This window comes from Taudactylus pleione, unplaced genomic scaffold, assembly GCF_031769625.1.
Source record: "Taudactylus pleione unplaced genomic scaffold, aTauple2 ptg000444l, whole genome shotgun sequence".
Taxonomy (NCBI): Eukaryota; Metazoa; Chordata; class Amphibia; order Anura; family Myobatrachidae; genus Taudactylus; species Taudactylus pleione.
The window spans coordinates 183,558-197,925 of NW_028284846.1; the positions used below are offsets into that span (position 1 = coordinate 183,558).

The 14,368-nt window shown below is 42.4% G+C and overlaps 1 protein-coding gene across 1 annotated transcript in view; it reads right to left on the reverse strand.

The window, feature by feature from the left end:
- CAMSAP2 (calmodulin regulated spectrin associated protein family member 2) overlaps positions 1–14,368 on the reverse strand; it is a 136,976-nt gene that overhangs the window by 5,835 nt on the left and 116,773 nt on the right. The window contains exons 12-15 of the mRNA XM_088447898.1: positions 13,823–13,959; positions 10,806–11,029; positions 4,440–4,512; positions 3,831–3,955 (exon numbers count right to left, since the gene is read on the reverse strand). Of these exons, the coding sequence (XP_088304024.1) occupies positions 3,831–3,955; positions 4,440–4,512; positions 10,806–11,029; positions 13,823–13,959 (559 nt within the window). The remainder of the gene's footprint in view (positions 1–3,830; positions 3,956–4,439; positions 4,513–10,805; positions 11,030–13,822; positions 13,960–14,368) is intronic.

Below are 14,368 nucleotides of genomic sequence, written 5' to 3' on the forward strand. Positions count from 1 at the left end.
AGGTACCCCAAAAAACCTCCACATGGCACTATAAGCATCAGCACATCCTCCTAATGCTGATTGCCTTCATGCCTCTCCAAACTTGCAAAATAAATGGTAGTTGCTCAGATCAGCTTAATTGCATAACACAGGTGCTTGTAAAGGGCAGGGTTTACTCTGAACACAGAAAAAAAGGAGATTTGCCCCCCAGCACACTGCAGCAAAAACAATACTTAAATCCTACATGATAATAGCGATTCAGAGGTATTAGTTACATACATATTATTTATGTCATTTTAATTCTCTCTCATTTCATTAACACTTATTGATTTATACTTACACATCTTTTCTTTATACTTCACTATCACCTTTTTCCCTTTTCGTGTGATGCCCTGGGGATGGTCCTTGGTTGGAATTTTTTTGGGGTGCCTTGCTTCTCAGACGTGAAAACCTTAATGCTAGGGACGCCAGTATAGAGGAGCCTTGACGATTGGCCTGGCGCTTATTCATATATTTGCAAATGTATGTAACTAATACCTCTGAATCGCTATTATCATGTAGGATTTAAGTATTGTTTTTGCTGCAGTGTGCTGGGGGGCAAATCTCCTTTTTTTCCCTTTTCTCAACACACAGGATTTTCATGTAAGAAATAAAAAAGGTATATAGTGCAATACCATTTAATCACATCAAATAACAATATACATAAAAGAACACAGTATTAAACTGGGTGATGAATATGAATATAATTGAGAATCCCCAAACGGCTGGAGGACAACAATTACCGGATTTTAGAAGAAAGCTGGCAAAAACAGATCTTTTTTACATATGACTCAAACAACGTGGTCCTGTGTTGAATGTCAGGAACAGGTTCACTGTCAGCATCCCTTGTAGATCCGCAAATGTGTCATCAGGTTGGGTCCCAAGCAAAGCAAACCAACGCGTTTCGACCCGTATCTGGGGTCTTTTTCAAGGTTAAAGTCCGAATGGTCATAATGTCTATTTCAGTCCATTAAATACTTGATCTAATCTCAGTATATCGGACGCAGCTGGTCTCTAGACAAAAAAAAGACTACAAATCCCATGACCACTTGCTGCGTCCGATCAATCTCCTATTTGTCAGAAACAAACATGTGATTACTCTCGTTCCGCTCGGCATATGTACAACGTCACTTCCGGTTAGTATCCATGGCAATCAGACACATTCACGTCCCATGATTCCTTGCTGTAATCAGCCGATTTCCTGTATCAGAAAGCGAGCACGTGACTTCTCCAATCCTACTTGGTTTACGCGTTGGAATAACCCGTTTTCATATAGCGTCGCTTCCGGTATGTAACTATGGAAACCGGAGTTGTTTACATCATAATAGGGAACGACGTCCTTATTTTAATCACTCCATAATGCAGTGCATACAAAGCCAGCGGGTAGGAGATAATTAAACAAAAGTGCTGTGTGCTTGGCGATCACTGTTCTATAATCAACAAAAACAACAATAAATATCACATTTTAAAAAATATCACATTTAAAATATATATAAAAAAAACTGATCCCAGGAGGTTAATAAAGTGCACGAGATAAATAGAGGAATATAGGGAGGGTGAGCAGAAAAGGAAAATAATGGCGGATTACAAAAACCATTTTATTTCAAAATCGAGGTTTAATCCTTCCTGGTTTTAAAGTGCCCAGCTCATAGATTTTTTTCATTTCCGCCTTGGCCAGTTGTTTTGGTAAGTCTTTTTGTCTCCAATTTCCTTTAACCCACATTAACCCTATAAACCTTCTTATGGCTGATGGTAGACAATTGTGACATTGTTTAAAGTGACAGGACAAAGCATGTGTTTCTAGACCTTTCCTTCTATTACGAAAATGTTCTCCTAATCGTATTTTTAAAGGTCTAGAAGTACGTCCAATATAGTACAATCCACATTCACACTCAATAGCATATATAACACTGCTGGTATTGCAGGTTATAAATTCTTCAATAGAGTGTACCAAAACTAAAAACCATGTCGACTATAAAATCTAAGGGTTTCCACAGATGTGGTGTATGCATTGCGTGCCGCCACATAAAAAGTAACGGCACAACAAAAACCACACAAATAGATATTAATGGTAAGATACACTCTATTGAAGAATTTATAACCTGCAATACCAGCAGTGTTATATATGCTATTGAGTGTGAATGTGGATTGTACTATATTGGACGTACTTCTAGACCTTTAAAAATACGATTAGGAGAACATTTTCGTAATAGAAGGAAAGGTCTAGAAACACATGCTTTGTCCTGTCACTTTAAACAATGTCACAATTGTCTACCATCAGCAATAAGAAGGTTTATAGGGCTACTGTGGGTTAAAGGAAATTGGAGACAAAAAGACTTACCAAAACAACTGGCCAAGGCGGAAATGAAAAAAATCTATGAGCTGGGCACTTTAAAACCAGGAGGATTAAACCTCGATTTTGAAATAAAATGGTTTTTGTAATCCGCCATTATTTTCCTTTTCTGCTCACCCTCCCTATATTCCTCTATTATCTCGTTCACTTTATTAACCTCCTGGAATCAGTTTTTTTATATATATTTTAAATGTGATATTTTTAAAAATGTGATATTTATTGTTGTTTTTGTTGATTATAGAACAGTGATCGCCAAGCACACAGCACTTTTGTTTAATTATCTCCTACCCGCTGGCTTTGTATGCACTGCATTATGGAGTGATTGAAATAAGGACGTCGTTCCCTATTATGATGTAAACAACTCCGGTTTCCATAGTTACATACCGGAAGCGACGCTATATGAAAACAGGCTATTCCAACGCATAAACCAAGTAGGATTGGAGAAGTCACGTGCTCGCTTTCTGATACAGGAAATCGGCTGATTACAGCAAGGAATCATGGGACGTGTAGTCTTTTTGCTCCGTGAATGTGTCTGATTGCCATGGATACTAACCGGAAGTGACGTTGTACATATGCCGAGCGGAATGAGAGTAATCACATGTTTGTTTCTGACAAATAGGAGATTGATCGGACGCAGCAAGTGGTCATGGGATTTGTAGTCTTTTTTTGTCTAGAGACCAGCTGCGTCCGATATACTGAGATTAGATCAAGTATTTAATGGACTGAAATAGACATTATGACCATTCGGACTTTAACCTTGAAAAAGACCCCAGATACGGGTCGAAACGCGTTGGTTTGCTTTGCTTGGGACCCAACCTGATGACACATTTGCGGATCTACAAGGGATGCTGACAGTGAACCTGTTCCTGACATTCAACACAGGACCACGGTGTTTGAGTCATATGGAAAAAAGATCTGTTTTTGCCAGCTTTCTTCTAAAATCCGGTAATTGTTGTCCTCCAGCCGTTTGGGGATTCTCAATTATATTCATATTCATCACCCAGTTTAATACTGTGTTCTTTTATGTATATTGTTATTTGATGTGATTAAATGGTATTGCACTATATACCTTTTTTATTTCTTACATGAAAATCCTGTGTGTTGAGAAAAGGACCAACCTTTAAACTGTTGGATACTGCAAGACACAGCTCCTATTAATGACCATAAGTATCTTAGTAATTATAGCGCTGGAACTGGGGTGTTTACCTTCTTCTTCTTCTTCACATTATCTATATTTGGAGGGCAGAGGGCACCTCTTAAACATCTTGTGTACCAGCTGCTTGTTTGCGCACTCACCTCTCTTCCTTTAAAACTTCTGTCGCACTCTAAACACAATACTGGTACATTTTAGTTTACTAAAAGCCCTTTGAGTACTGGCGAGGGAAAGAGAGAGCTCAATGTACATAAATATATACCCACACAAACACACTATTATATATACTGCCCATGGGTAACACACCTGTATACTCTGTAGCCGACGCCACTGAAGAAGTTGTGGAGGCATTTTCCCAATCTTTCTCTCCATTACGACTGCCGCACTGGACAGGTGAAAGAAATCCTTCCACAGATTCTGACCTAAAAGGGCTATCAAATATAACATCACATATAAAAAAATGTAATGAAGTAAGGGCTGCCCTCTCATGCAAGGTTTTATATATCATTATCATCTTTTCCATCTATGCAGTATACTGTATATTGTGCTTTTATCCATCCCAAAATACATTTTTGTTTGCCTGCATACCCCATACATTTCTTTCACCGTGATGTACAGTTAGATATGGCTCAAATAACCAGTTTGAAGTCACTATCACAATTCACAAACTAATAGTGCATAGGCTGCCATAACAAACCACCAGATTCCAAATTGTAGACAGAGAAGGAGAATTATCAAATTACGTAACAGTGCCCCCAGACAATGCTCCAATTCCATGTCATCTAGGTGCAGCATTACACATTTTTGAAAGTGATTTCTAAATTTGTATTAAAAATATAAAATCACTGAAAGAGTTACATTTTGGGCATTTCAAAAATATTTTGAGAGCTGTTTTTCTCTGTTAAATATTGTTACCTTGGTGTTCTTTTCCCGGAATTCACACTCTCGTTGTCCCCAGCATTCAGAGAGGCCAGGGAAAAGCTTGAGGCTAAAGTAACAAAGACATAATGCATAAATTAAATATATTATACTTACGGTTTCCAGTGTATATTTTTGGTAAATTCTTTGTTCATTATTGTTTTTTTTACATGCAGAAAGAAATTCTTTTTTTGTTTTAAGAGCTAAAAATATTATACAAACATTAAATGCGCAATACAGAGAGTTGATGGTGCTCGTCAGGGCCGTAACTAGGGTAGTGCGGATCTCTTCCCTGGCCCTTCCCCATGAAGCCATGGCCCTTTTTTGGGTGCATTATGTCCCTTTGAAAAATGAGGGGAGCGCAAATAGTTTTTCTGGCACAGGGCACCAAAAAGTCTAGTTACGGCTCTGGCGCTCATCACCACCACTGCAAATGGGATGTAGTTGGCATCCTGGTGGTTGAGATGCCGGCTGTCAGAATAACGATGCCGGAATACCATCAGCAGTCGGAATCCCGGCTCCAGAATCCTGACGTAAGTATTAGGGTTAGACTGCAGGAAAGGTGGGTTAGTACCTAATTTGTTTGGACTCTAACTGACCGGATGCTGCTGTCGGTATTCTGACAGCCGGCTTCCTGTACCCAACCCCTGAAAATCTATCTGTGTGTATATAGCAAATTAAAGCATTAGGAATTCCTACACTATCATATGTTCTTCAAGCACCATTACATTTACTTGCCTTATACAGAAGAGAACATTTAGACATGGTCCTAATATAATGCAGAAGTAGCAACTTTATACTATAGTCTTAGTGAACGGTAGTCAACGATACTGATTAGGGTCTCCCTCTGCATTTGGGGACCTTCTTAACTCTTTTCTAGCACTAATGTTCCAATCTCTCGCCCATTTTACACTTTGATCAGATTCTCCTTATAGAAACAAAGCCTCCATTTAGGGTTTCATCGTCACCACTAATTGCTGTGGTATTGGAGCGTAGTAGAATCTCAATTGTTTTTGGGGAAGTCCTAGTGGTTCCCCTGGCCTGATATCACCACATTCAGTGGATACTGGAAAGCTCATCTGGTTCTAAGAGTGGACCAGCAGTGGTAGGTGGGGGACTGAGGCACAATAAGCAGCTATTAGATTTCAGGATTTTAATCGGAAATACCTGGAAAGCCCTCAGTTGGGTGTTTTCAGCCCTTTTGGGGTTTTTTTGGGTGAAAAATTCTTAATTAAAATGTTCATGGACACAAGAATTATTGCAAGTTTAAAATTGGCCACCTAATGTCACAGTAAATATATTATAAAAGGATTGAACATGTTTGTGAGAAGACATGAATAGGTGATACAGCAAATATATATTTTTCAGATATGTGCACAAGCTCTACAGTAAGCGTACAGCCTGTGCACACTGCCATTCCTCCTGCATTCCATTTTCTTTCAGCGTCTAATTAGGGATATTCAAAAAACTCCAGACGAAGGTGCTTATGAGCACAGAAACGCGTTGAGTCCTTTCCACCTTACTTACAGTATTCCGTGGAATCTCCTCAATACCACCTTAATACCAGTTATACCCCCACATCTAGACTAGGCTGCGGCTGCTGAATGGAGCCAGTGCTACAACATCTGATATCTTAAACATACGCTGAAGCGCATATCACGCTCTCATAAACAGAGCACCTGTGTTCACCTGAGCCCTCCGCAAATTCCAGCAGCCGAGCTTGATATCCGGAATAACACGGCTGCTACGTCCTGACTGTGGTGCATTGGGCTGGGTATGCCGGAGACAGAGTATTGGATCCCAGCCTGACTCTCCACGATCTCCAGCAACCAAGCTTTTCTAATACATCAAGTGTTATCCAGAACACCACGGCTGCTGTATTCCAATTGTAGCATATCGTACGGAGCACACCGAAAACAGGTGTCATGCTGAAATACGGGACACTGAAACCGGACACTAGCCCCACTGGGTGACACACTCACACGTGGACACCCTATGAGTGAGCATTTAGGACACCAGTGGAAGCTATATGCAGCAACAACAGCATCATATAAGGTGACATTATACAGACTTGGTCATTATTTACCCCCGTATACTATAAGTGGTAAGCCATTTATGACTGCATTATTTGTTTTAATGTATAGCTTGTGATTTTATATTGCTAATCTCTTTATGGGATTTGATAATAAATGTTTTTATAATACATGGCTTGGAATGAATATGACTAGACTGCGCAGGTGATATATCACTTATTGCCTTTTTGGAGACATTGCGCAGCCTTCCTTGATTGGCAGCTGCACTCTGGTCAATTAGTTAAATATTCCCGCAAGTGTGAGAGCCACTGTTAGTCCTTCACAAAACGTTTGCCTACAGCCTCATCATACATGTATTTTATTACTAACATTTATTTATAGGATGCCACAAGGTGTCCACAGAGCTGTACAGTGATGAGAACACAATTACATAAATCTTACAAATATACATAGGATAACCATAAACTAAATGATAAAAGCTATGGAGAGTGTATAGGTAGGGGAAATAGAGGGTACACTATGGCTTGTAGAAGCAGGTTAGGTACTGTATGTTGGCGCTCAGAATCCCGACGCCGGCATCCCGACTGGGTTACAATGCAGACACCTACCAGTAGGTAGGCTAACCCTACCCCTAAACCTAACCCACCTTCCCCGCAGCCTAAACTTATCCCTCCCCTACTGCCTAACCCTGACCCTCCCCCTAACCCTAATACTTACCTTCAGGATGTCAGCGGCCGGGATGCTGGCGCCGGGATCCTGACCGCCAGGATCATAACTACATCCCATAGAAGCAAGCAATGATGGGTCACATGGGTAGCAATATAGCACTCAGTGAGGCTGCACCCACTAAATGGGCTGACATTGGTGGAGCATATTCATAGATAAGAGATTAGGCACATAGGTCAAATTCCAAGTATATGTCGAACATCCTAAATTCAAAATATTCTTAGATTTTACCTGCCCTTAACTTATTTTTAGGTACCCAATCTGTGAAATCAAAAACACAAGTGGTATTGTGCCTTGTGCTCGGGTCCAAAGTGAATATAAGTTATTATGCCAATTGTTTATTAACACTCCCTGAAATATGTACCAGCTTGTCAAATGTGAGGGTAAGCACCATTGGTAAAATGTTATTTTGGTATTCTGGCATTAATACATGATCCTAGTTTCCATAGGCTCTGTCTCACAATCTGCCCTGGAAAGGGTAATAAAAGATTTTGACAGGTATGTATAGTTTAATTCATCTGAGGGGGAACTCAATTCAATGCAATAGACATCCCATAAAGTATAAAGGGGCGCGTGAAAACTTGTGATGTCGGTGGTACTGTAACTGGCCGACATGTCTACAAAGCTTGGTGGCACATCGCCAATTACTATGTGTATATGTATATGATCTAGCCTAAGTTTTTTATTAGAGCAGATGCTATGTGAGCAGCACATACAAGGCAAAAAGCTCAGAGTGCATGGTGCAAATGAAGAAAAGTAATAGAGACCAGCACGTTTTAAAACATCAAATTAAATATATTTCAAGAAGTGAAAAAGTCAATCATACAGTAAAGAAGCCCCATAAGTGTCACAATGAGATGCCAGTAATCTACATTTCACCACCCTGACACGGATAATTGGTTATCGACTAATTTTTTTTGCAACCATCTCTGCCCATTGCACTTTATAATATTTACCAGGATTGTTATGCTGATGCGTCTCCTTTGCTGTGTGCTGGACTTACTGTATATACTTTTAAAAGGACGAGCTGGATTCTTTAGATTGTTTTTTATTATATGACACCACAAGCAAATTATATATAACACAACTAAAGAAGTTGACTTTCAGGTACCAATGATAAACCCCATACAAGATCAGATTTCTCTGGGCCAGTGGATACAGTAGTGGTTACTGTTTATTGTACACATTCAGAGCATATATGTTAAGCTAGGTACACACTATACAATGTGCAACCCAGCATTGGTGCGAAGCAATCTAACGATACATTGCACGCGCCGTATACACGGCGCGATCTGGTATATGATGGCGCAATGTGTGACTACATGCTGCATGTAACAGCACCGCGTCGTTCATTGCATCGTCTCATCTGCTGTGCAGAACAGAACGACAAGTGTACACACTGGGCCTGATTCAGACCCGGTCACTAGATGCGGACGCTCGCTCCCTGCATATGCAAATTCAGCTAATTGATCTCAAAGCAGGCAATCGCATGGCAACTCATAACTACACCCACTACGTCTTGGCGTGCGATCACTTTGTGTTTACAGACGCCCACCAGCCAGTCTTTAGCTGCCCACTAGCGCACGTCATCTCCAGGAAGTGACCGCAGCGCTTGCAGTTGACTGTACCCTACCACAAGCAATGCGAGCACTTCAGTGTATAATTCAACCAGGTGACGTGTACTATGACATTGCCTGTTAATTATGCATGCCTCTGAAACGGCGTTAGGATGCTCAGGCAGGCCTGCGTTCGCACCTCCACTCCCCCGTTTCCAGTGGATTGCCCCTGTTACCACCCACAAACGGCCTCTCCTGTCACTCATTCAGCTGGGCTGTCTCTGCTGGGCGAGTGATTGCTTTCCGATAGCTCAGACTAGTTCGCGCACAGCGGTGCATACGCACTTTGTAAAACATCGCTTGCTCCGAGCGATCGCTTGCTAGCGAACTGGTCTGAATCAGGCCCACTATACTAAGCGTATGATATATCGTTTTGATCTGTAGCAGTATGATATATCGTATATTGTGTACCCAGAATGATATATCGTATATTCTGTAGCAGTATGATATATCGTATATTGCGATCACCGTATATCTAGTCTTGGCCAGTGAAACATCAGCAATCACATATGAGCTATATCAGTATTGATATCCAGGAGTGTTCCTCTTTATAGGGGAGGGCAATAAGTGCCCCCCCAGATGTTGTAAAACTACACATCCCAGGATGCCCTGGCACAGTTTTGCTATTTGGCCATGCTAAAACTGTAGCAAAACATGCTGGAAATTGTAGTTCAACAACAGCTGGCCCACCCCTAACTCCGTAAGCAACATCCATCCTACGCTTATGAAGCCAACCACATTGAGGGATGCAAATATTTATTTTTTGCACAAGAACCATTCTGCATTAATAAACATTTATCTCATTATTTAGGTTCTGAAACCACAGTTGTGCCAGCATGGGGTATGGCCTATGTGCATTGTTAACAAGCACACTTCTTATCTAATTTAAATATTTCCAGACCACAGGATGCACGTCCATAGTAACAGGCTTTATTTATATTGCTTAATCCAGTGGTTCCCATTTTTGAATCCGGCGCCCTAGAGTATCAGCATTGTTTTCACGGCACCTCTACGTTTAAGTTTGTTATTGAGAAATTCAGAAAAACATGTAGTAAAGTGAAGTAAATTGTGCTGACCTGTCATCCTTGAGTTTAGTTATGTAGTGGGTGACAGGTTTGCACTTCTGTTTGTCCACATATTTACATTACATTGACCATAAATAATTTGATTTGGTGCTGGACCAACCTGAGGCACTCCTGCAAGTGTCCAGAGGCACCCCAGGGTGCCAGGGCGCACAGTTTGGGAACCACTGGCTTAATCTGTTCTACTAAAATTGAAGCCTGATGAAAATGAGGTCATCATGCACATATGAGAAATAATCACGGCTGTAGCATGCGCGTCACAGCGACAGGACAGATGAGGACCAGGAACAGGGGGCACAGTATAACGCGACAGGAAGGGGGAGGAAATACTGAGGTGACCTGGCAGATGCTGGGTTCATTTACTAGTGTATATAATAAAAAAATAGCATATCAGTATAAGTAACTTCAGGTTCCCTTATTAATGCCATTAATGACTGGTAGAAATGTAATATATACAGTAGGATCACCTGGTAGGAAATCAGCAGACAGGATACTGTACCTGCCAGCCCAAAGATCTGTTATTCTGAATGAAGTTGCTCAGTGTGGTATTTTACCCCCTCAGAGGTGGCACTGGTGCCCTATGTACAAGTCTATGTAACAGACAACTGGTATGTAGTCCGAGAACTTACTCAGCAATCTCATCAGTGCAAAACACTGGCAGATTTATCAGACGATGTAAGATGGATGATTGGCCTTCACACATCCAATAATAGAAGCATTTATGGTTTCGCTCATTGATGATAAGAGAGCGTCTTCTGGACAATGAAGTGATGGCATCAGGAGTCACGGATTACAGGAGTTTATACATAAGTAGATATTTTTGTATTATACAGGTGTAAATGAAAGAACAGGTCTAAAACCAGTGGTGCAAACTGCCTTATAGTTACTGTGCGACCATATATTTACCTGGTGGAGCGCCGGTTGGCGTCCTAGGCGATTCAGCCTGCTGGTCTCTGTGCATGGATTTAGGTCTGGGCTTTCTAGACTTGCTGAGGTTCATTCGAGGTTTTATAACTGAATCCATTTCTTCCATTAACTTCAGCTGCTTCCTGCGCATGTACTCCTGTTTGATAAACTCCCGTCTGGCCTTCTCATCCTCTTTCTTATTACGTTCCTCTTCTGACTTTCGTCTGTGGAGAATAAACAGTCAGTTACTGGTGGGATAAATACAGACTAGCTCAAAGCAGAATAAACCCAGATGAAGTGTAAGATTGCTCATTTGCAGCAGTATAGATGAGGTAAGAACCTAAACTCACTCATGTGATATTAACGTTGAAATGAAAAACTGAACAGTGCGCAAGACACAAGTAACGTCACTTTTTGAATCAGGAAGCACACATAATACATTTCGTTAAGTTGATTACTATTGGATCATGCCCATTCGGGGCCCAAAGTAACTTATTCACAGGGCTTTGAAAGGCAAAATTGTAACCGCTGTACTACAGCCGGGATGTAGTCAAACTGTCGATATTCTGAAAGATGGCACGGACAATATGTCAACAGTTACAATCTGGACATTACAGATTTAGGTTAGGACTATCATAGTAGAAAAATTTTATGTCGACATGCATAATGTTGACATTATAACCATGGTAATATACAGACAAAGTCTGGTGTTGACATTCTGAATGTCGACATTTTGCACCACACCCCCTACAGCCACCTAACCTATACACAACCACTAGCACCGCCGGTTTCCTTTGGGCATTTGTTATTTCATCTTTGTTACTGTACACAGAGTACAGTGACAGAGTACAGCCAGTCAACTTCTGGTTCCACATAGCCAAATGTACACTAATGCTACATACACACTTACGAAACGTCCACCTGATGTGTCGAGCCTGATGTCACAACTGGACGGGCATTTAAATTTGCTCACAGCTGGGTCACTGCAGCATCTGTACGGGGTGGTTGGCAGGTCGCCTGTACACACCAACATATCTGCAGATATATCGGCCATCCGCTGTGCTCCACAACTGATGCAATAATATGTCTGTGAACATAGTTGTTCACAGAGATATCGGGGGCACACACCCGCCAACGAGCTTGCGATATACCGGTTTAATTGAACAGCCGATATATCGCCCAGTGTGTACCTGGCTTAAGGAACAAGGGGCCTGATTCAGACCCACTCGCGAGCGGCTGTCCGCTCGCAAGTGGGTCGATGTTATGCACTGAGCATGCGCACGACCGAGGGAGCTCCGTCGTGCGCATGCGCCAGACGCGACGAGCGAAGGAAAGTCCTTCGCTCGTTGTGTCCGATCAAAGGGGGCGTGCTGTCAATGTTGATTGACAGCACGCCCCCTTTGGTGGGCGTGCCTCCCTGACGGGGGCGTTCCCACGGGAACGCCTCCCGTCAGAAGCCGGCCCACTGACATCACTAGTGATGTCAGTGGGAGTGATTTTGGCTCTGATAGAGCCAAAATCACTCCGGAGCTTGCGGTTGAAAACCTCAACCGCAGGCTCCGGCTCGCAATTTCGATGGTCGCGATGGTCTCGACCATCGCGGCCATCAAAATGCACGCTCGTATAGCCTGTGGGTGGTGACCCACAGCTATACGAGCGTCCAGGAGGACGCTCCATGAAAATGGAGCCCGGCCCTCATTCAGAGCGTGCGCTCTGCTCAGAGCGTACGGCTCTGAATGAGGGCCAATGTCTCAACAGGGTTTCTATGAAGTTTGCTTACTTCTGTAACTGTCCCCCGAAAAACGCAGCAGGGTCCAAATGAAATATGTTTCAGCTTTTTAAATGAAGACTTGTAGCTGCACTCTATTCCAAGTTACTTACATATAATATTGTTTGCGTAACAAAAAAAAAAAATCCCTTTTGTTGCCCTGGCCTTAGTATTTTGATCAGAACAGATGAGAATAAATATACAGTACAGAAGGAGATGGCACACTCCCCACCACAGACTAGCATTAATAACATTCACATGCATGCTGATATTTTTCCCTGCTGAAGAGCAAAGCTGGGTACACACCTATACAATTCTCAGCTCGATCACCTGATATCGGTGATGGGCTGACGACTGTAAAGGTGTGTATGCAGGGGATCGGATCCCAACACCGGAAGACTGGCACCAGTGGAGATCCCGACAGTGCTAAAGGTATGTATAAACTAGGGATGTGCAGGCTCGGTTTTACTCGGATTTACTGGGTTCTTATCGCCACTTTACCGCAAATTCGGATTGATTATATTGGCTATCCAAAACACATGATAGGTGATAGCCAATAAAAAGATCCTAGTAACTCTGAGTAAAACCGAACCTGCTCACCCCTAGTATAAACTTACCTAACCCCCCCCCCCAATGCTCCCTTAGGGGTGCCTAACCCTAACCTCCCCCCCAAGTGCCTAAACCTAACCCTTCTGGTGGGGTGCCTAACCCCAACCTCCCCCCGGGGGTGCCTATCCCTAACCCTCCCTTCCCCTAGCCTAACACTCCCGGGGGGTGCCTAACCCTAAGTTTCCCTGGGAGCCCCTAACCTAAAACGGCTGTCCGCGCCCGGCTTACCTTCGATCGGGATACCGGGCTCCCGGCGTAGGTAAAATGACAGGGGTCGGAATTTCGATCCCTGTGATTAGACCCTTGCTGAGATTAGACAATCGGGATGCCGACGGTTGGCATTTAGACCATCGGCATCCCAACTGCATACCGTTGCAGGAGCGTTAGCCAAGAAATGGCTTATAACAGTCCTGCAACGGTTGGGATCGAGAGGTTGCATCTTATGGGCTGTTTAATATTTCTCGGCCCGACCTCCCGATGTCATAGAAGCCCATACACACTTAGCTATGTCTGCAGTGTGCAATGGGGTTGGATGACCAGGGATGATGCAGGGGACACCGTACTTGGCTGATCGTTTAACCCGATCAACTTCAGATCGAAAAGGTGTGTACTCAGCTTAAGAGAATACGTCAACTCTCACCGTGCTTCCTCTTTCTTCAGTTCTAGCTCCATCTCTAGCTCAAGCTTCTTCTGCTGATTTTCCCGTTCTCTCCGCAGTCTCTTCTCCAGGAGAGCAGCACGCTTAGCAGCCATATCATTCTCCTCTTTGTGATCATCCTATGGGAATGCCACAAGTGTTATCTGAGTCTCATAAGAATAATGGTCCTCATTTGCCATTACACGTGTAACCTTTATTAGATGCATAGTAATATAAAAAAGTAAGTTATATGGGCCAATCGAATAACCTGGTTATTGAAGAACAGTACAAAAGACTTCATATAAAACACCTATCAGTACAATTCATAAATACCATATTTGTATATGTTCCAGAAATGTGTCACAACGTAAAATGTCTGAAGCAGCAGAAGAAGTATTTTTCTAAACACATAACAGACGTGTTAAGCTGGCCATAAAAATGAGCGTTCCGGTAGACTTACCTTTGTTAACTCTTTTTCTTTGAGGTCCATAGGATCCACGGGGATAACCATGGGGTGTAAGTGGTTGGAGCTAATTGGGCACCAGTCAA